This window comes from Electrona antarctica (assembly GCF_951216825.1).
Source record: "Electrona antarctica genome assembly, chromosome: 10".
Lineage (NCBI taxonomy): Eukaryota > Metazoa > Chordata > Actinopteri > Myctophiformes > Myctophidae > Electrona > Electrona antarctica.
In genome coordinates, this window is record NC_136791.1 from 24343115 (window position 1) to 24367234 (window position 24120).

General features: G+C 42.5%; 1 protein-coding gene across 1 annotated transcript in view; it reads left to right on the plus strand.

The window, feature by feature from the left end:
- cdhr1a (cadherin-related family member 1a) overlaps positions 1–17819 on the plus strand; it is a gene marked incomplete at both ends in the record, with an annotated part of 275718 nt that extends 257899 nt beyond the window's left edge. Inside the window, 10 exons of the mRNA XM_079511863.1 lie at positions 917–1060; positions 1763–1841; positions 2514–2614; positions 3483–3689; positions 5303–5455; positions 6092–6256; positions 9041–9108; positions 14039–14267; positions 14934–15188; positions 17220–17819. Coding sequence (XP_079367989.1) covers positions 917–1060; positions 1763–1841; positions 2514–2614; positions 3483–3689; positions 5303–5455; positions 6092–6256; positions 9041–9108; positions 14039–14267; positions 14934–15188; positions 17220–17819 — 2001 coding nt within the window. The remainder of the gene's footprint in view (positions 1–916; positions 1061–1762; positions 1842–2513; positions 2615–3482; positions 3690–5302; positions 5456–6091; positions 6257–9040; positions 9109–14038; positions 14268–14933; positions 15189–17219) is intronic.
- Positions 17820–24120: the final 6301 nt, after the last annotated feature.

Consider the following 24120-nt stretch of genomic DNA (forward strand, 5'->3'; position numbering starts at 1 on the left):
CTCTTTTTGATACCTAAAATGGAACCCCAGGTTGCCTCACTTCCTGTACTTTTATAGCTGTTTATGGTACCTCACTTCCTGGAACTATTGCTAACATTCCTTTTCCCAACAGCTCCCCCTATGACATTTCCCCCCCCCCCCCCGTAGGCCTACATGACATTTCAGGGTTAAATATTCAACCATATTTTAACCAATCTAAGGAATTTAACCAATATTATTACCTTGTTATCACCCAGTATGTTATGTTTAATTTTCTTTCAATACTCATACCAGGACAGGAAATGCATTTCTTCACACATTTATGTGGCACAAATAATTCTTCTAAACAAAGTCCCACCTTCATAATTATAGATCACTCCATGTCACACAACTGCTCTCAAAGAGCACTTATGGGTGGGCGGCTGCAATGAAAAATTGCCCAGTATAAAAGTCAGAGTCCCCCCTTTACTGTTCATATTTTTTCTCTTGATTTCTAACCGTTTTTTTAATATATTTGTATATTCGTATGTCATTATGTTCTGATGAATTGAATATGAAGGACCCCAATGGAAACATTAGTAGTGCTTTCTTGTTTTGTTTTTTTATTCTCTTAGCAGACCTTGTATTGAACTGTGCTTTCCTGTGCTTATTCGACAAACTGTTAATAAAGATTTCAATCAATCAATCATCTGCGTTTTAACCACACTAACCAAATAAATAGGGGTGTCAAAAAAATCAATTCGAATTAGAATCGCAATTCTGTTATGAACGATTTTTGGATTGAGAATCGAGTTGAATCGAATCGTGACCCCAAGAATCGGAATCGAATCGAATCGTGGGACACCCAAAGATTCACAGCCCTACAAATAAAGGTTAGAAACTATAAACATCAGGTCAAGAAGCTCCAAAGTTCTAAATGCACTATTGTTTCCAACAGGATGGCGGTGGTGGTTTTAATGGCAAGGAACAGATTCTGTCGTCCACGGCTACCTTGACCATCAATGTGATCGATGCACAGGACACGCCCCCTTCTTTCATCGGGACGCCGTACTTTGGCTACGTTTACGAAGTCTCGGTGCCAGTGAGTACAACAACAATACCCTGTCATGCATTCGATTACATATAGAGTGGGAGAAAAGAGAAACTGCAAAAGCAGAAAGCCTGCAACAGGCCCAGGCGGTGGCGTAACCGTCTGGGCACCCGACTGGTAATCCAGTCGCAGTGTGCCGCGGGTTCGACTCCCGAGCCCGACACGGCCTTTACTGCATGTCTTCCCCCATCTCTCTCCCGTTTCCTGTCAGCCTACTGTCTGTCCCTTCAAAAACCAATAAAAGGCGTAAGCCGCAAAAAAATATCTTAAAAGAAAAAAAGAAAGCCTGCAACACTCCAAATTAGATGACTGCATGGTCTTTATTATAAAAATTATAAATCATTGCCATTGAACACCACTTTATGTCTGTGTGTGGGTTTTACAAATATTGAATGAACCAATGGAAAGTATTAAAAACGTGCGTCTGACTAAACCTCCTCGTTCAAACTACCTAACTCCAAATATATATTTTTTCATCATTGAATAGTATGACAAAGTCCGACGGAAAAAAGACTTATGTCCACATTAATGGTCAAAAACCTCCTTGATCTGTATTTGGGTAAAGTGATGAAAATATGAGGACACCATTCATGTATCTGATAATGTATAAAGTCACCAGAAACTGGTGACTTTATACAACTGTAACTTACATACCGGTACAACTTCTAACTACAACTGATTATTTCTTTCCAGGGATCTGAAATATACATGGTTTTCGCCAAAGATGGAGATGCTGGGAGTCCAAATCCAATCAGTTATTCATTTGACAGCGGTAAGCATGTCCTCTCTTCCTTCAAGGTTTTCAGTTCACACTACTCAGTTTTCTCACTGCAGCATCAAGTCTTTTTGACAGTTACAGGATATTGTGTTTGCTGTTTTGTATCAAATAACGTTAACAATACTATTTATTTGATAATAATAAATATTTGATCTATTTTCTCATGGATGTTTGGTATGAGGGTCAGGGTTGGCTTTGGGGATGGAATCCCTCTGCGTTTGATATGCTCTACCTGTCATTATTTTTAATCCCTGTGCATGGGGATATGTTGAATACCTGCTTCTAGTCACAACTACAAGGTTCCCAGTTCCACAGTTCTATCCCAGGCTCCCCCAGAGTTAGTGTCGAAGTGTCCTTGAGCAAGCCTCTGAACCCCTAATTGCTCCCGATGTGCAGGTTGGTGCCTTGCATGGTTTCCTCTGCCATCGGTGTATGAATGTGTGTAAATGGGTGAATGTAATGCACAATCTCTGTAAAGCAGCGTTACCAGTTACCATCTGTGTGTGATCGCGTAAATTAATGCACAATCTACAGTATGTAAGATGCCTTGGTTAAAAGTGCTATATAAATGCACCATTTTAAATGTAGGTGGTCTGATATGTTTGATGATATCACAAGAATGAAACATGATGAATGTTATTGATTGCTCTGTTGTCTTGGCTGTAGGCCATGACGGCGTTTTCAGCATCAATCAAAGCACTGGCCTCATCACTCTGTTGACTCATCCCATCAACCTGAAGAGAGAGATCTACAACATTCAAGTCAGGGTAGGATTCACTAACCTCGCGTCACCAGGCTTTCCACCTCGGAGGAAAGCCTGGTCTGGAGCGGATGATATCATTACGTCATGTTGTAGTATTGTTTTGTAGTCATCAGGCAGGAAGAATCATCCGGAACTTCCTTTTCCCTCAAACTGGAAGAATAAGTTCCGGAAGATTGATGACTACAAAACAATACTACAACATGACGTAGCGATATCATCCGGTCCCGACCGAAAAATCGGTTTGAGGGAAAATGAAGTTCCGGAAGATCGATGACTACAAAACAATACTACAACATCCCGACCGGATCATAAACCCGAAAAGGAATGCTGTCCAGGCTAACTCACTATGCACAAACAAGCATTGGAAACATTCTTCACTACTAAGTAATCTGCTTATTTATAGCACAGTATACTTTTAAGCACTAAAAACGTATTAATAAGGATTTTTAATAATAATAATAATAATAATAATAATAATAATATCATAACATAACACATTATAAAGAATTTTATAATAATTAACTAGGCTAATGATAATTCTTCATAATTGCTGGATCCTAAACAAACGTTATTTTTTTTATTTTTTTTGCAAGGATCATAATGTATTATAATCCTAATAGATTATAATAAATCTTTATGCATTATAGTTGCCAGTACCTTTGTACTTTTACTGTGTTAGTAATTTATACATTACAGTATTGATACTTTTACTTTAGTTAAATATCTGAGTACTTTTCCCACCACTCGTCAAAACCATCTGTGTCATCATCATGACCCTGTGTGTGTGTGTGTGTGTGTGTGTGTGCGTGCGTGCGTGTGTGCGTGCGTGCGTGCGTGCGTGCGTGCGTGCCTGTGTGCGTGCCTGTGTCCAGGCTTCTGAGGTGGGCCCAGATGGCGACCTCATGGACTATGGCGTGACAACGGTGGTGGTCCGCGTGGTCGACCTCAACAATAATCCTCCCACCTTCTACGGGGAGAACGGCAGAGTGCAGAGTGTGTTCGAGCTGACCATGTACGAGCACCCGCCAGAGGGGGAGATACTGAGGGGCCTGAAGATCACTGTCAAGGACTCCGATCAGGTGATCACTGCAGTGTTATTCGTCGACTAAATACTATGAGGGAAAACGGTCATCGACTATCCTTTTTTCTTCGCTGACGAAAACGAAATAAAATCAAAATAGAAACTAAGCTACGATGACTAAACCGGAGACTAAATACATTGACAGATTTGTCAACAAATGAAACGTATAGACTAAAATGTTATAGGGAGGGAGAAGAGATCCAGTAGAACTAAATGATAAGTCATTTTATGTTTGGTTGGCGATGAGCAGATCTACAAACGGGTCGCGTTGTGATGCGTTGCATTGTGAGCTTGTACAAAATACATTTTTGTTGACGAAATCAACTGTAGATTTAGTTTAAGAGTGGCAAAGGGCCCACATTTCAAAAAGGCACATATGCTCCTTTAGCTGTGTGTTCCACCCAGACAACAAAATAACTCATTGTCGTTGTGTAAATGTTATTTGCACTGTTGTTGCATTGCCTTTCTGGACAAATTATGTAATCGTTTTTTTGAATACAGAGGGATTTAAACATTCATCGTGACATTTGACTGAAAAGTGCTGGCTGAGCATCTGTCTGGCTCACAGCCCACGTACGGTGGACTGAAGTGACATTAAAAGCCCTCTCCCGTTGTCACAATAATGCAACATTTGAAATTACATAAGTTTGTAAACGAGCCAGCCCAAATAGAAAGGTGCTTACTCATGCCACGTGGTGGCTTACGCAATTCCCTCTGACTGTTGTCCAAAAAGCACTCCAAACGTTTCCTCCCAAACATAACCTCCGTTAATACTATTATAAAATGTTGTCAAATCACAGCTTCTCTCAAGTAGTATCATTTTGATATGGAGAATATTTGAATGGATATCAATGCATTCTCCTCGTCCGTTAGGAATATAATTACTGTGACAAAGAATCAAAGATACAGTAGATAATGTTATTTTTTTTTTTGCCACTCTGATGTCCATCTATATTATGCAGCATAAAAATATACAAGGACTGCATGTGCATGGAAGATGACAATACAGAGCTTTTACAGGGATTGCACGCACAGACAATAATGAAGGGATTATTTGGGAACCTCTGTATTGTTCATGCCATGTGGTGGCATGAGCGAAAGGTGATCTATACAGGGACAATGTCTGGGAAACAACTTGAGCTTATACATAGTAAAGGTGATCTATACAGGGACAATGTCTGGGAAACAACTTGAGCTTATACACAGTAAAGTCACCAGTGTTCATTTATCAATGTGTAACTCAGAGAGTATACAAATGTAACTTACATATGTATACTCTACTCTCAGAGTTGAATTAACTCTTAATTGATGTAACTTTCCTTAAACTGCATGTGCATTATGTCATTGTCTTTACATGTGCTCATATTTTTACTGCCTCATTCATCTGCTATTTCTTTTTACCACGTACCACGTACGTATAATTATTTCACACTGCCATGTAGATATCGGTTCTGTTTAACGCCTTCTTGGGAAACGGCAATGATGCATCACCCACTTTTCTTTTCTTTTTACTCCTGTGATGTGACAAGAAAGTAGGTTGAGTGTAAAGGTTTAGTTTTGGTTAATTGTTAACAGTGTTTGTATTATATTATACACATTGTGAACTTGCAGGGTGCCAATGCTAAGTTCAACCTGAGGCTAATTGGTCCTGAGCGGATGCTCAGAGTGGTCCCTCAGACGGTACTGAACGAGGCAGACGTCACCGTCTTGGTGGAGGATTCTGCAGCCATGGACTATGAGAAGCACCAGGTTCTCAGATATAAGGTCAGCCTGTTTGACTCCCACTTCTTCTGTCATCTTTCCTCGTAATGATGCACCACTTTTATGGGGTGGAAAAAAAGACATGGCAAAATGGCAGATCTACTACCTCACAACGCATCAAAACGTGACGTTTTGCGAGATTGCAGATCGGTTATATACATTCGGCGAAGAGATTTGATGTTGAGGGAATATAATAGTGGACCTAGTATGAAGCCCTGTTGGACTCCAGTCAACAAAGTATATTGTCTCTGTTGGGTGGAAACCCTCATATTTACAGTATGTCCAAAACTTTGGTTACTTCTCAGGATTCAAATGAAAGAAAACAAACTCAAAACGTGTCGCGCCACATTTCAAGCTTGCAGATAATGTTACCTTTGGACGCTTTTTGTAACGCTGTAGTAAGATCAGCCACATTAATTTACAGAAAACCCCATAAAAAGTTTGATTATGGACATAGGAGGTTTCTGCCCGACAGCAACGATGTAGGTTAACATTAAAATACTGAATATGCATGCTATTCTGAAGGCAGTTTTCTCAGTGAAATCTCTTGAATGTTGAATTGCAATAATTCATAATGCAAAGGAACTAAAATGAAATGCAAAAAGATGTGTCATCCTCCTCCTCTGGCCTGGCCCGTAGCTGCTGGCGGTGGAGGTGGACACGCCCGAGAGGTTCAGTGCCACGGCGGACATCATCATCCACCTCCTGGACACCAACGACAACGCTCCCAGGTTCTCCTCAGATTACTACATCGCCAGAATCCCTGAAAACTCGCCCGGTGGCTCCAACGTGGTGTCCGTGACGGTGAGTATATTATTAGAAGCATTTGAATCCTGCATGGCTAAAAATACTGTTTGCCCTCTTTCACCCCCAAAGCATGTCATGCACTCTTTTAAGCCCCGTGTGTTCTCAACCTTTTATGGATCTGTGCCCCCACTGGAAAATCTCAAAAAACACCCATCTGACCACTTCACCGAAAGGCTGCTGTTTATTTGAATGACTGATTGATTGATTGATTGATTGATTTATTGATTGATTGGCCAGACAGTGGCCTTGTGGTTAGTGTCCGCCCTGAAACTCATGGGAGGTCGGCCCCTGCCTCCCTGCTTTGGGTTGGATTGGGGGCTCAAATCAACTAATCAAATGATTCCCGAGCACGGCACGGCTGCAGCTCACGGCTCCAAAAGATGGGTCAAATGCAGAGAATAAAATTTCACTGCGGTAACGTGTGTGTGACAAATCGTATGACTTTGACTTTGAATAAGTACATTTATACAATTAATGCTAATCGGTCACGGCCACACAGCCAACTCAAGGTACGGCCACGGAGCCGACTTGGGGACCCAACGCAGCTCCTCCAAGGAAAACAAACAAATTAACGGAGCTGAACGTGAATCCCCCCCACCGCCCACCCCCTTTTTTCCCTCACTGTATATGTTTCTTTTCCCTTTTTACCTCCTTTATGATGAATTCCTGTTCTGTCTATAGAAGTGTCTATTTGTACGTCTCTAAATGTTTTGATGATTTGAACATGGTGGACCCTATTGGAAACAAGTGTAATGCTTAATTGGGTCGTCCACTCACAGTTAACAGCCTTTGTATTGAGTTTGTGCTTGAAATATACTGTAATTCTGAAAACTGTTAATAAATTCTTCAATCAATCAATCAATCAAACAGACACAAAAAAGCCCTTAGGACTTGTTTCCATTGTGGTCCTATGTACTAAATTCATCAAGACATATAGAAATACAACAACATACAGTATATTAGGGGCTATAGACATACACTATATCAAGGTTTTAAAGACAAGAAAAAGTCTAGGGGGGGCTTGCAGTGGGCTCCGACCCACACCTTGGGAACCGCAGCTCTAAGCTTAAGAGGAATATGTCTGATTTGAACAAGATGGTGAAGAGAGCCGTTAATTCCCTAAATGTAGACTCCGACCCACACCTTGGGAACCGCAGCTCTAAGTTTAAGAGGAATATGTCTGATTTGAACAAGATGGTGAAGAGAGCCGTTAATTCCCTAAATGTAGACTCCGACCCACACCTTGGGAACCGCAGCTCTAAGCTTAAGAGGAATATGTCTGATTTGAACAAGATGGTGAAGAGAGCCGTTAATTCCCTAAATGTAGACTTTCGGTTGGGGTTATATAATAATACAGTAGGCTATGTGAAAAGAGATAAAAGCTAGGGTGGGAGGTAAGCTGCCAGATGGCTATCACTTTCATTTTGTTGTGTAATACCAAATTCCCTGCTTCCCCTCCTCTCCCTTATATTAGTGCTTAGCTGCACGTGCAGCCACAGCATATTGTGCATTGTTTATGTCTATTTGATTCTGTTGCTGCCGCCGTCGGGGCAGAAGCCTCTTTATCTCCATATTTTAGCTTTTTGTGTTTTCTTTTCTGTCAATTAACGCCCTACTTGATCACACTACAGCGTCTGCGTCACTCAAAAGCATACAAAAGTAGCAGATCCACAAGTCTTTGAGCTTCAAGTTCGAGCCACCCCCAGTTCAAAATCAAGTGTGCACTGATGTCTGTCTGTCTGTCTGTCTGTCTGTCTGTCTGTCTGTCTGTCTGTCTGTCTGTCTGTCTGTCTGTCTGTCTGTCTGTCTGTCTGTCAGTGCAAGTGAGTATGCTGTATGTGTGTATGTTTGCAACAAGTGACTATCGGCAGACTCTCGCAACATCATATGAACAGTTAGAAATAAAAATAAAAATAATTCGTACAGTAAACAGTTCAGGGGGGAGGTAGGCTTTGACTTTTTTTTACTGGGGCCTGTTTTGAATGGCAGCCACCCCTAAGTGCTCTTTGAGAGGTAGCGTGGCCTTGGTTCGACCTCCCGTTAGTTCGACCCTTACTAACACTATCTCTAACCCTAACCTAAACATAACCGCAAGCACGGGAGCAGCGCATGTTCGCCAACCTTAATTCCTGTTTGCCAACCTTAATGCATGTTCGCCAACCTTAATGCATGTTCGCCAACCTTAATGCATGTTCGCCAACCTTAATGCATGCTCGCCAACCTTAATGCATGTTCGCCAACCTTAATGCATGTTCGCCAACCTTAATGCATGTTCGCCAAGACGCCAACCTTAATGCATGTTCGCCAACCTTAATGCATGTTCGCCAACCTTAATGCATGTTCGCCAACCTTAATGCATGCTCGCTCGCCAACCTTAATGCATGTTCGCCAACCTTAATGCATGGTCGAACTAACTGGAGGTCCAACCAACGGGCAGCCCCCCTTTGGGAGTGGTTTTGAAGAGGTGGGGGTTGCATGCAGATGCAACTCGCTTTTCACTTCATGAATTAGTTGCTGTTCTTATGGTATTACTGCTCTCTCTGTCACACACAGACACAGCACAGTAGCGCACAGGGAGAAGACACACACATACACACACAGATTACTGTAGTGTAGGTCATTCATATAAGCCTAGACTTAAACGCTCATTTATGAGCACATGGCGCCGCGTGCGTGCACCACAGCTTGCACACATCAGTGCTGGTCCAAATTACAATCAAACCGATGTTAACCTAGACTTTCTTTTTTTCTCTCTCTTTTTTTCTCTATCCGTGCCTCTAGGCGTCTGATCCAGACTCTGGACTCTGGGGTCACGTGAAGTACTCCATCTATGGCTCTGGGGCTGACTTGTGAGTACTCTGTTGGATCAGTGGTTCCCAAACTTTTCAGGACGAGACCCAAAAGAGAGATTAGACGTTTGCCCACGAGACCCAAACTAGTGAAAATCTACAAGCGCATAACGCGTCGCTTCGTGCTGCGTTGCGAGCTTGTAGATCGGCTATTTTTTACTACTTATTATTTATTTTATTTGTGGAATTTATTAGATTTGTTTGTTTTAAAAATTATAAAAATACAAAATAAACTCTTGAAATAATATATTTTTAAATGTACGAAAAGGGTTTTTACTTGAGTCGGCAGAGTACACGATCGGGCCCCCGAAGTACCCCCACTGTACGACACGATCGATGCAGCATGGTGCCATATAATAACTCATCAAAGCTTGACGTTTTACATCGCTTTAAAACAAACATCACTGCAACTGCAGATCTTACAAGCCTCAGCTACTAAAGAATTGGCACGGTGGCCAAACACTACACTTCCAAGTACAAGCACTATTTAAGGGCATGATATAAGCAGGCTAAGTGAACTTCAATTTAGGCTACTGTATACTATTAGCCTACCTGTTAATGTTTTTTGGGGCAGCTGCTGTTGTTGATGATTTTACCAGTGTAAGACTTACACAATGAAGTACTCACCTAATGCCACAGAGGTTCCTTAATGTACCGTGTACATTGTTTAAGTCACAGATGCATGGTTTTTATATTGTAAATCTATGAACTTTGGCTAAAAGCTTGTGTTTAATCCACGTGGGTTCTTGTTTACTACTTGGTTAGACGCTTGCCGGCATCATAACAACTTGTCATGGCAGCTTGGCTACAACCGAAACAGACTTTCCTCTTCCTCTTCAAAATAAGAGCGACTTGTAATGATTAGTCAACACTAGTTTTATTTCTAAGAGTACTTAGGACGTAGATAGACATTTGTAGCACCTTGAGATAATGCTTTGAATGGACCTGCTGCTCGGCAGGGCTTGAAAAAAGGGAGCAAGTAAGGCTTCACTCACACTGTCACAACAGAATGTTGTATAGCTGATGCATGAGACTTGTAGACTGTTGCAAGCTCGCAATTCATTTCCAATGGGAGTCACGTGGTTTGAAGAGACAAACGTGTTGTATGAGGGGGAGGGGGGCAGTCGAAACACAGCCGAAAGCCGTACAACAGCACCAAACATTGCATTGGGGCGGCCATGACACTTACAACTTGTTTACATCTACCATGCAACATTGTTGTATGCTAGATGTATAGGTGTGAGTGAGGCCTAAAGGTGCCTGATTCTATTCTACGTCCGAGCATAGACATGATAACGCCCCACCTGCATCTGATTGGCCTACCGACACTGCTGGCAGTGGCGTGCAGTGCACAGACATTTAGAGGGGCAGGTGCTCAAGTGAAAAAAGGGCGCCTTGTGCAGCGCGTGGAACCGGCCGGTTGCCTTAATAGTGTGAGATTTATAGATTTTGGGGCATAAATAATTTATTAGAAGCTTTTTATCAAGAATTGATCAATGTCACCATGGTCCACATACTGTACAAGTGTACACTGTACAACACTGTACAAAAAAAGGGCACATTGCTGTCCAGAGGGCAAAGGGCAGGTGCTCTAGCACCACCTAGTGTCTATCTGTGCACGCCACTGACTGCCGGCCTTACCAGACTTTTCTCCGAGGTGGATAGCTAGTTATATGCTGGATAGTTACTAAGCTACAGCCGATTTAATATAGAGGGAAAGGGGAGGATGCCTAGTATAGATCCCACGGAGACCCTCAAAGTATTATAGGGTATAATAATTAGTTAACCCCCCTTTTCTCCCTTGTTCCATTTCATACTATACTGTACTAAACTCTCTCTCTGCTCATTGGTCCACATATAATGCAGATTCATTGAGTTTTATTGGGGGTAACAGGCTAACAGCTGGTGTTGTATTGTAGGCTATACGGTGCTGCGTTGCTCTTTAAGTAGTAGCCTTGCCGAGCCATGAGGCCCATAGCGCAGGAGCCTATCTTTTGTTTCTGTAGCGTGAGGCAGCTTGATGTACAAGTACACCCCCTGGACATGACGCTAGTATGTCGCAGGGACTTACCCCCAATCCAACCCTTGATGCTGAGTGCCAAGCAGGGAGGCACTGGGTCCCATTTTTTAGAGTCTTTGGTATGACCCGACTGGGGATTGAACCCCAGCCTCCCAGTCCCAGGGCGGACACTCAACCACAATGCCACTGATCTGGTCGTTGCTCTTTAGCCGACTGGTAACGTACGTGCCTCAGGATTGATTGGTCCTGGGTTCGCCTCCCGGCCATGGCCAGAGCCATCTAATAGAAGAGTTGCGATATTGAGGGGGCAGAAAACAGCATGGTCACGTGGTTCATGTACTCGCACGAGCCCATAGACTCCAATGCATTCTGTAAACTTCCGGTTGTCCCCATTCAATACTTCCGTTTGTGAACTCTGTCTTACTCTATGGCTCTGCTGGCCGTGGCCCGTGGCTACAGTATCAGCACACTAAACAACCTATATAATCTCTTATGTAACATTACGGATGTTTTGATGACAAGAGGTACTCTACTCACCCCTCACGTCCTGAGGATGGAATATATCTATATTTGTTAGCATAGGGAATTATCTTTATGTAGACGGAATTCAGCGTAGATAATACCTTTTTCATTTGGTAGCACAGCACAGTACAGTACATCCCACTGTTAAAGCCTGTCAGATAACATATCTGACATAACTGAAGCCATAAGCTGGCAAAACATACAGTATCTCACTATTATCTAGAGAGAAATCTGATGTACGTTTTGTCTTTTTATATTGGAACTTTGTTCTGTATACTTCATAAAGCGCTGTAGGCCTTCAGGGGGTATGAAAGTACTTTTCCTTATTATTGTTTAGCGGTAACCACGCAATATTCCACACAACAGCATCTGGAGTGTTATCTTAACCTGTATAGCATATTACAGTAACGTTCCAGTCACACTTTCATCAGGATTATTATTATTCAAGTATTTGTATTGAAGTTTGCACATTCAAGGACAGACAACAGATACATTACAACAAATAAAGAACAGATACAGAACAAAACAACAACACCAGTACTCAACATTCATGTATAGAGTATAACATTCTGAAATGCAATGTAAAAACCACAAATTGTATATTAATGAAATCAACTATAACTGAAATAAGGATCAGGATTAATCATTTATTGCAATGACAGTTTGGCAGTGTGACTCTTTTGATGATTTGAACATGGTGGACCCTGTTGTAAACAAGTGTAATGCTTAATTGGGTCGTCCACTCACAGTTAACAGCCTTTGTATTGAGTTTGTGCTTGAAATGTACTGTAATTCTGCAAACTGTTAATACAATTTTCAATCTATCAATCAAAACTCTGCTCCTGTGGTGATACTACAGATTATCTGCACAAGCAAGACATGAAATCGGAGATCACAACCCCCCCCCTTGAAGCAGAGCCTAAGGATACAGAGTTATTGCAGGAACATAAGATTGAATCCTTTAAGGGCATACGTTCAGGTAGTAGGTACACAGATATAACATCTTACAATCCACAGAATGTAACTGTACACAGTTAATTGTATGAGGATTCTGGGGAGATGGAGGGAGTTTGATCAAAGACAGCTGCAGGAACTAGAGCTGAGCCGTGTTTGTTGAGTGAGCTGAATGTGGCTGTCGTGGGAGAATGTATGAATTAACTTGTTAGTGGATGAACATGAAGGGAGATGGAGTGAGGTGAGCGCAGGGACCCTGATTGCCACGCCTGCCCGAACTATCGCAAAACCGATGCTCGATGTCACAGGTCCAGTTTTACACTTTACACAGTAAAAGTAACATGCACTGTTGATTTTTCTGTAGGAGAAATCTATCAGTTAACCACTGAAAGCAGGGGTCTTCAACTGGGGTCTGTCTTATTCTTACATTAACCACTTGAACCCTCTCGTATCCCTATTGTGGGGAAAATATTAGCCGAAGAGGATTGGTGTACAGCGAAAAAAGAAAAGACCAAGTACCGAGCCAAAGGTCAAGTTTACCAAGTATTGAGGATTTAAGTGATTAAATGTCAGTAACATGAAGCCAGTATGTGTAGTGTGTGTGTGTGGTGGGCGGTCCCTGCTTCATCTTTCTCTCAGCTAAGGGGTCCTTAACCTGAAAAACATTGAAGACCTCTGACTTAAACCCACATGTCCCACGGGGCTCTGTGCTTGGTCTGCTTTTTTCCCCCGCTACAACAAATCCCTCTGCTGAAAATAGCAGTTCTACAGTACCGGACTATTTTGTATTTTGTGTGCTGTACATGTATGTCTTGGTTCTGCTATTCTTCTCTCCTTTTTTCCCTGCAAATCAATTATCTTTTGACTGACAGAACCACAATACTTCACCGTACATTTGCTTCCAGTTTCTCTGTCTCTGCTAATCCTGTAATGAGATTGAGGGAGAAAATAGACGGTTCTTAATTAGCTTCCAATTACCGTACGGTCACAGCAAGATGGTAGATGAGACACTGAACACACATACAACTGATCTACAGGCTCATAGCATATGGCACGAGGTGACATGCTATGGGCTTGTGTAACACCCAGGATTCGAACTTGGGTCTCCTGTGTGAAAGTCCAATATCTTAACCACTAGACCAAAGGGAAGTCATCAGGCTGAGGCAGTGAGTCACTGCTACACTCACTCCCCTTTTGACCTGCAACAGGGAAACCCGATCCGGGTCACGGCACCAATGTAACTAATGCCTGGGATTTGAACTCGGGTCTCAAGCGTAGTGGCTCTGAGCCACTCTGCTACAATATATTTTAGGTTAAAGTGGTTAAAATCTATAAATGGCACAGATGCTTTCCTGGTTTTAATGGGTTAAGACGGAAGGAAGAAAGAAAGATTTTTTTGGGGGGGAAAAAAATGATAATGATTGATGATTTCAGGTTCTTGATCCAGCCTACATCTGGAATCATCTACACGCAGCCGTGGGCCAGCCTGGACGCGGAGGTCAAGTCCAAGTACAACTTCTACGTGAAGGCCGAGGATACGGAGGGCAAGTACAGCCTGGCCGAGGTGTTCGTCGCGGTGCTGGACCTGAACGACCACTCGCCCGAGTTCAACGACAACTTCCTGGAGAAGACCATGGTCATCGGAGCGCCTGTGAAGATAGAGGCATGTTCTTCTGTTCCTGTTGGCATTGCAGAGTGTCTACCTGGAGGGGGGAGGTCAGGGTTCAATCTTCATAGCACATGGACTATAAAAATGGGACCTGATAATGCCTGTCTGCCTGTCTGCTTGGCACTCAATCAAGGGGAAGTCCCTGCAACGTATATGTCCAGGCAGGGGCTGTACTTGCACATAAAGCCCTTGATTGCCAAGGTTACTTACATATACCTCTAACTATACCATCTATACAAAATAGTGTGTTGGCACTCGGAATTGCACTCATTCCTGTATAGATTGCTCAATCCAACATTGCACATGTCTGCATCGGTACACATGGCAGATATGGCCATGCTTTGGGGGGCTTTTTATGTTTGTTACTGCTGCTGCCATGTACTGTGTATATAATACAACTGGTACCTGTTGTTATTGCTGCTGTAAAGCACAAGGTAGCCTATCTGCACATAATGGTTATGACTTATTTGTACATTATTTATACATACTTTTCTGTCTTTGAAATTATGTTGATACTGCTGTTATAGAAACTCTTCACGTGGCTGTTTCTTTTCTTAGTTTTTTATTGTTATTCTTCTTATTGTTGTTGTTGCACAGTATGTTGCAGACCTCACACACACACGAGCAGTGACAAATAAATAAACCTTGATTCTTTGACAGGCCGTGGACGAGGATGCGGAGGAACCAAACAACGTCATCGAGTACTCCATCATGAAGGCCGAGCCGGACAACATATTCGACATCGACGCAGACACCGGAGAGATCGTGCTCAAGTCCTACATCAAGTCCATGGCCATCGTCCAGAACATCACCAACCATAGGGACTGCACGTGGTCCCTGGTGGTCCAGGCCAGAGACCGCGGACAGCCCTCCTTCAGCACCACCACCGTGGTCAAGATCGACATCACCGAGGCGGTAAGATACGAGACATAGAGTCGCTGTATTTCAATGGGCTCTATATGCACACAGAATAACTCTTCCTACTTCTGGGCCACTTCCCTACTTCCTTCACGGGTGTTACCGATGATACTAATTAAGGCTCGGTTCCATTTAGTGTGCACTGTGCAATGGTTCTCAAACTTTCCACCGGTTGGTTCCCAATGGGAACCGGTCAGTTCTTTTTGGTTCTTAGTCCATGAGCCAGAGCTCCAAATTGGTGGGAAAAACTAGAACTATATTAAATTGTTTATAGGATCAATACAAGTAAATTAATACATGATAACCCTTCCACAGTAGTAGCTTTTTCATATTTTCAATTATTTTGCATATTTTCCTACATAATGACCCATTTGCATATTTAAAAATGTGTAATACAATAAATCATTGTGTTCGTGTAAGTACTCAACTTTGGAAGTTTCATGGTGATAACAATCTAATATAGGTATGGTTTTGCACACTCAATTCATAATTAACGTTCCAATTTTGGAACTCTGGCTCATGGACTAAAAACCAAAAAGAACTGAACCGGTTCCCATTGGGAACCAACTGGTGGAAAAGGGGCCTCAGAGTTACAGACCCGTACAGGCCCATTTGGAACCCACTCAAGGACACTTTGAGAGCCGCTGGTGTAGCAGAGTGTTTCCAGTGAGCCAACATGCACAATAGCAGCACCCTGACTCTGTTTGACCAGAATGGAACAGAGCCTTCATTATCATCGGTAATACACCTGTGAAGAAAGTAGGGAAGGGGCCATGTTCTTTCCAAAATGGCATGTATACTGTATGCATAGAGCCCATTCAAACCTTGTCTGTTGATAATGAAGATAATCAGTCAGCGACAGCATCCTAATCAAGAATGACCATACAGTATGTAGCAGAGTAGCCCTGTCTGAAGACTAGAAGCCGAAAATCTCAGATGGCGTGTTGCGTGCAAGAGAGCCTGCAGTGTTTGGGGATCGTCTTTCTTTGGTGTGTGAGGCAGCAGGGAAAGCACGGTAGCCCTGCCCTGAACGCCAAAGGAAGGGTTTCCACCTTAGGCTCTTCAGACATCTTTGGTTTCGGTTTTTCTGGTTTCACTAATAATTATGTTTAAATTGAAACTTTGCAGCCACTGCAGGGCAACCATGTACCGGTAAATCTCACATGCGTATATACCGCTGTTATGTTTTCAGATCAAGTCCAGATTTACCACTTACTTTGAGGGCCTGAGGAGACGGCGGGGGGATGTGTTTGGGATCTGTTTCACCCTTGTCACCCTGGCGATCACAGTGACCGTCTTCATTTCAACACTGATATACTGGAGCTCTGTGAAAAAGTCCCGGGTAAAGCCTCAGGGCAAGATCAGAAAGATTTCCAAGAGGCCTTCTCATGCTCATCCATAGAGGAAGCTTGACTTGAGATCATCCTTCTGTTTGTTTTTTACTCTGCAAGAATGGAGCCTGAGTTATACTTGGTTGCACGCGGGTGTCGTGCACACCAACAATAGCAGACCTACAAGCTGACGACGTGTGGCGCTGCAACGCGTTGTGAGCTTGTAGACCGGCTATTGTTTTTGGTGCGCGACACTGGTGTGTAACTTGAGCATGACAGGGCTTTAAGTAAGCTAGTTTTTCATTTTTTCTTTGGGAAATGTTATTTGATTAGGACAAAGTTGTGTCTGTAAAAGAGTACAGGAGCACAATGTGTAGCTTATTCTTTTCGCAATTTGATTTAGTCATAAAAATGGAAAAAATATATATAAAATCATTAAACCACAGCAGGTTTACATAACCCTGTAAACGAATCTCCTCTGCTTTGCAAGAGAATGTGACGCTGAATGGTCTCCGCTATGGGTGCCCCGGACAACCCTTCTGATCTTGTCTTGACAGAATGTCCAAAAAAGAAAATAATTGATCGAAGATATCATGACTTTTAGTGTTCTATGGCCAATCAATCAACCAACCAACCAATCAATCACTGTGATTTCAGTCCCATGTAGACATGACTTCTCCATGTGCTCTCTTTACAGACCCAACTTGGGGGTGGGCTGTTGGCGTCATTTTTTATGCAGAGTAGAGACAAGCCATTGCACATCCTAGGCTTGCTCGCTGGTGGCATTAGTGTCATGGTTGTGGTGACAGTTCTCGTCTCCACGGCCATGTTCATGCGCAACAACAAAAAGTCCAACCGAATCCTGCCGCACCGCCACCTGAAGAGGAGGCAGAGACGGAAGCAGTCGTGGCCCTTCAAGAACCCCTTGAGGAGGACAGAGTGCCCCAGCGAGAAGTTCTGCTTAGAAGAGGAGCCGCAGCCCGAGCCCGAGCCCAAATGGGAGCCGGAGGTCGTGGTCGTCCCGCCGGAGAACGTGAACTATAACAACAACGTCCCCATGACCGTCGTCAGGAGCTGGGCCCCGCCTCCGCCGCCTTGTGCCCCCTCTCTTCCCCCCCCACCCCCCTCCTACGTGCCCTCGGGGGACCGGCAGTGGCGGGTGCCCACCGTGTCGGCGACGGTGTCGGTGATCAAGCCGAAAAAGAAAGTGGACAAGCAGAGAGACGATCCTGTGAACCAAGCGCTGGTGTCAGAGCTCAAACTCATACTGGCAAAGAAGAAACTGCAGAATCCATAATAATACAAACTGCAAAATTCCCTGGGTGTTCAATTAACTCGGAGAGTGGTGCAAATGGAACCAGACGGAGCCGTTAAGAGTCCATTCGGTTCCATTTGTACAATCGTCGAGTTATAGTAAAACATGAACATTCCAGATTTTTGTGTGTGTGTGTGTGTGTGTGTGTGTGTGTGTGTGTGTGTGTGTGTGTGTGTGTGTGTGTGTGTGTGTGTGTGTGTCTGTGTGTGCGCGCGCAACTGCGTGTGTGTGTGTGTGTGTGTGTTTGGGTTTGGGTTTTTATCTCGCTGTGAATGTTGGCACATTAATGATGAATATTATCCATTTTAAATACTAGTTGACCGGTGTTCTCAGGGGTCTACTTTTTTACTTTTCTATGCTATATTGTAAATCTTCAAGCATCTACAAGCTCACAACGCATTGTGAGCTTGTAAGATTTTCACAGGAAAAAAATGTAGTCCGACGTCCCAATAATCCGACACCCATAAATGATAAACCCTGACCGCACGTGGAAGCCATGGGTGAGTCTTAACTGTCCACGTAGGACTAACGGAATGTCGGACTAACGAGTGCACCACAAAAACAAATCCCCAGGATAAGGATGCTAGGGTTCAAGTACGGAGTAGTTCCTTCTGACAGCGTTCCCATCATATGGGAATGGTTTACCACGTTATCGCCAACGTGTACAACATGTCAACATGTATACTGTATGCATTTGACCTTTGACATCACATAAACAAAAAACATCTCCATTTGTATGCATCATTAAATACAATGTTTAAGGTTGAGGTTTTGTTTCGGTGTGGTTTTGGATGCATGGCGTTTGTTGTTTACTCCAGTGGTTCCCAAAGTGGGTTCCGGGGACCCCCAGGGGTCCTTGAGGTAGTTCTAGGGGGTCCCCAGCTAAATGATAGTTTGGAACCAAATGGGCCCTTATTGGTCTGTAACTCTGAGTGTACAAATGAGCAACATTGATTTTACAATATAAATTAGGGTCCCAGAGATAGAAATGCCATGGGGGGTCCTTGAAATGAAACTGGTTGAAAATCACTGCTAGAGCCGTAAAACCTTCTCGTATTGGGGTCCTTGGCATGTATTTCCAAATGGGAGGTCCGCAGGCTAATGAGTATCATTTTGGGGGTCCTTGACATGAAAAGGTTTGGGAACCACTGGTTTACTCCACGTCTCTGGCAGTGCAGGAAGAGACACAAGGCTGTTTACTTGCTATCCAACCGGCCAAGCTCCTTACAAGAGCTTTCCTGACATCTGCGGTCACTCGCTGACCAAAGAGATCAGTCCCCCAAAGAGATTTGCGCTTAACTTCCGCGCCGGCGTCTCGCGCCAAAAATAGGCGATCTACAAGCTCACAACGTGCTGCAGCTCCAGCGCATTTGGGCTTGTAGATCGGCAATTTTTGGGTGTGAGACACGCCGATGCGCCACCTGAGTATAAATCAGGATTAACCTCAACACATGCAGAGGAGCTGTAATCCTTCTGCCCGGGTGCACAAACAAGAGTTGGGGCAATTCTCACGATCCATTTCAATCACGTAAATGTAAAAGTTTACCGTAATCCATGAACACATTTTGTTCAGCTATTTATGTGATCCATCATGCCTCTTTCCGTCATTTGTTTTCTTAAAAACAATTATAATGGCCATAATCAACTAAATCTATGTCTGTTTCAAGAACAATAAAAGGGGGGAAAAGTGAATATAAATCATCTATATCAATAAAAAGCATATTTGGATTATAAAGAATTGTAATCATTTGTCTTTATTTATTTTTCCCTAACACAGTCTTCAGATGATTCATCTGTCAATGGAAATTGATCAAGCTCAGACATCCTAAACAACTGTAAGCATTCTCAAAATAATTAAGAAAGGACAAGGAAGACAGGCTATTTGTATAGCTCTGATCCATAGCTCTAATGCCTTCATTTAGAGCTATGGACCAGAGCTATTTGTAGGTTAAGAGATTGCCAGGTAAAACTGGCTGTTTTGCGCTTTAAAACTGTTGATATCTTTTTTTATAATATCCTGATGAACTGAAATAAATGAGTGTTGGCTTTTCCCATGTGTTTGCCCAGTCCAAGCAGCTCAGCAAATCTACGAGCGCATGACAGATTGTGCTTGTCCTTGGAGTGACCTTGTTGCTTTCAGCTCAAGGCTAAAGATTGACACTTTGCTAATGATGCTCTCAATGTGCATTCTGCTGCCCCCTGCAGTTTGCTAATAGTCTTCACTACCTGTGAGCACCACAAGAACTTCTATGTTCAATCAAAAAGCCTGGTGGTGTTGACTGCATGATACTGACACGATACCGACATGATACTGACCATAATACTGACCATTATACTGACCTGATACGGACCATGATACCGCCATGATACTGACCATGATACCGACCATGATACCGACCTGATACCTACCATGATACCGCCATGATACTGTCACGACCATGATACTGACCAGTATACTGACCTGATACCGACCACGATACCGACACGATACTGACACATTGACCATGATACTGGCCATGATACTGACCATGATACTGACATACTGACCAGATACTGACATGATACCGACCATGATACCGACCAGACGTATAAATAATAAATAATTGTAAATATCTAGCATTCAAATTTCAAAATCAAATAAATGACTTGCTTGCTGCTTGAATTTAAATGTTTTGTTGACATTTCTTTAAGTATGCAGTGCAACAATTTAGAAAAACAAAGCCAAAATGGATAAAAACACACAATAAAACATAGGATTGTTTCCATTGTGGTTTACTTAAAACAACACTCAAAACAACTAGTGTGCGCAATACTCTCTACCTCTCTCGTGTTGTAGGCTTTTAACGCTGTGTTGCAGTGCAGTATGAAGAGCATTCCAAATGATCGTGTATTATATGACTGAGACGGGCAAGATTACTGCTCTGTGTCGACAGAGGATTACCAAGTTGCAAAGAGCATTGATGCAGCAGGATGGAAAAAAAGCCATGCAACAACAAACAAACAAATACAAAATAAAGAAAACATGCTACAGCATTTGTTTTCCTGGTAAATTTGAGACAATTAAGGCTACAGAAGACCTATGGCTAGCCTATGCTCTTGTAATTTCTCAGAAACAGTACGTTTCATTGGTAGCTGCATGGTAACATGCCCTGTATGGCAAAAACAGCCAATATCTAACGTCACAACGCAGATCGTTTGCTTGTAGATGTGTAAATGTACGCCTAATAATGACATGTCCATTCAAGTCAGGTTAATTCAAGCATACAACATTGTTGCTGAGCTACATCCTATGTATACAACATCCCATTAAGTATAGGCCTACGGCTCACAAGAAAACAATCATTCCTTGACCACCAGATACTGCGTAGTATAGGGTCTAATCTGAAAGGGAAAAAAGAGAGCTGTCCAGATACTTGAATGAATGACAGCTGTCATTCAAGGGATGGGGAATTGATCTCCAAGTTGCGTATAACACTCACAGCGGACAGAAACTCGTTGAGTTGGGGGAAGAGGGAGGAGGATTGTGTGAGACTTAATAAAAAGGACGCTGGTGTTGTTTGGGTATTAAGTCAAATGAACAATGCCATTGGTCAACAATGCAGCCAGATGGCATGTCAGAGAGGGCTGTGCGGAGGATATCCGATATGCCATCTGTCTGATTGTATGTGACGTACGGGAGGCGGGGTCCGGGTCCGAGACATAATGTATCGTACTTTACAAGCACATGCCGAAAGACAGACAGTGACTGAAAAACTCCATTCATGAAATTCTAATGTACACTTTGTTTCTGATGATTTGAAAATGGAGGACCCCAATGATGTAAACAAGCCATAGTGCTTGGATGGGTATTGCAATCCTCTTAGCAGTCCTTGTATTGAACTGTGCTTTCCTCGAACTAGCATATTCTACAAACTGTTAATACAATTTTCAATAATCCATCAACACAAATGTGTCTTCAAATGAAAAATGTGTATAGGCCTAAATATCTAATTTGGCTGAAAGCCACCACTTTGCTGTCCTTACACCATTCATATACTAGCTGTTTATACTTGGTGGTTGGTTGTACATTTTAAGCATGAATTAAATGATTTCATCATTCAGTCATGGATATAATCCTATTAATTGTAAAGGATTATATGAGGCATTGCCAAGGCCAAATATCAACTAAATGAATGGTATAACACCAGATCGAGAGACACACAGACACACACACACACACACACACACACACACACACACACACACACACACACACACACACACACACACACACACACACACACACACACACACACACAGTTTGCATGATGTTGGCTAGTATGGCTACAGTACACTACAGCACAATATTATAATGTTGCATTTTAATAAGAGACGAAAACATAAAATCCACCAGTATTTGATCATCTTACAAATTATGTATCTATACTGTATAAATTATATGGATTAAACAGCAAGGCATTAACCACGTGCACTGATAAACTTCACAATTGTTTCACCAACGTAACTAGAGTATTTGACCACATTAACATTGCTTTTAAGGAGATATATTTCTATATGCACTTAAGCCCCTCCAACTGATCCAAAATGCCGCAGCACGCTTGGTCTTCAACCAGCCAAAATTCTCACACGTCTCCCCCCTTCTCCGCTCCCTCCATTGGCTCCCGGTCGCTGCCCGCACAGAATACAAAACTCTGATGCTGGCATTCAAAGCAACCAAAGGCATGGCCCCCCCATATCTCACAAGTATGATCGTACCCTACAAACCCTCCCGCGCACTCAGATCAGCCAACGCAGGGAAGCTGGAGGTACCTTCACTAAAAACGCCGGGACAACGCTCCACACGTCCCAAACTCTTCTCCCTTCTGGCTCCAAAACTATGGAATGCACTTCCCATCGCAGTCAGAACTGCAGCCTCACTCCCAATCTTCCGCCGTAGTCTGAAAACCCACCTCTTCAGACTCCACCATGGCCCGTAGCACTTGCCCTAGCCTAGCCCCTTAGATAGCACATTATGTAGACTTAGATAGTATTTTAAACAGACTTATAGCTTGTTACGTAGACAGCTCTAGAATTGCACTTTATGTAGTCATAGCACTTTATAGTACACATGTATAATATATTATATAGTATAGTATGTATAGTTTACATAGATACTCCACTGTTACGTTCTTAATTTACGCATGATTCATGATAACTACTTTTTATATATGTGATCAGATGTATGCCATGCTTTTTGTTATTGCTTAATGTAAATCGCTCTGGATTAAGAGCGTCTGCTAAATGCCTAAATTGTAAATTGTATATCCTGCGGTGGGATTAAATGCAACCAATAATTGAAAATTACAAACATACATTTGCAAAGGAAATTAAAGTGCTGAACAAGAATTTAAGGATAGAAGTACATCTGCCAAGACGCCTTGATCGCCAAATATCTATTAGCTCATGCGATCAGCTTGAGTGTCCTGTCCTTTGGCTTGGCATAGAAATCAGAATGTATAAAAGATGAAGATAATTATTGACACTGAAATATATCATGTGAATAGCCTTACTTACTAGGACTGTTAGCACAGTGTATTCTTATTTTATGACAATGTTAATAATGCCACACCTTAGCAACTAACCGCTAAGCTGAGACCAGGGGGTTATATTAACCATACATCATACTACTACTATAATAATAATAATAATAATACAAATAATTATAATTATAATAATGCTGCACAAACATTCACACGTTAAAATAGCGAAAATAAAAAGCACAATTAAAAGATGACATTATAAGGGTGACTATTAAATGCAAATTGAGCAAATAAACATTATCAGCAAAACAGGGAAAGCAAGGCAGAACATATCTTTTTTTACCCCTTCTGAACACACTGATATTCTACCTTTCAAAGTCAGTATCGAAGAGGTTGTTATTGTTCATGCTTTGTCTTGACAGCATCGGAGCAGACCGAGCAGCCACTTCAGTCCAGCATCAAAACAACCTGATTTACTCTTGAGTAAATCACAGAATCGTGCAGTGATACGGATCACAGAATCGTGCAGTGATACAGGTCAGGATACGTGCGTCATCAACTCCAGCCACAGAGGTCACAAGTCAACATGTTCTAACAAGCGTCATGCTTGGTCTGTGACGCATTTCGTTTTTCTTTTCTTTGGGGGGGTTAGGCGGTCCTATTTCGTAACCACTTTCCAGTAGTCGTGCCCCAGATGTTAGACGTTTAATCATCCGGCTACCGCCAGTCTATGGCCGTCACTGATTCATTCATTGTAGATTCAT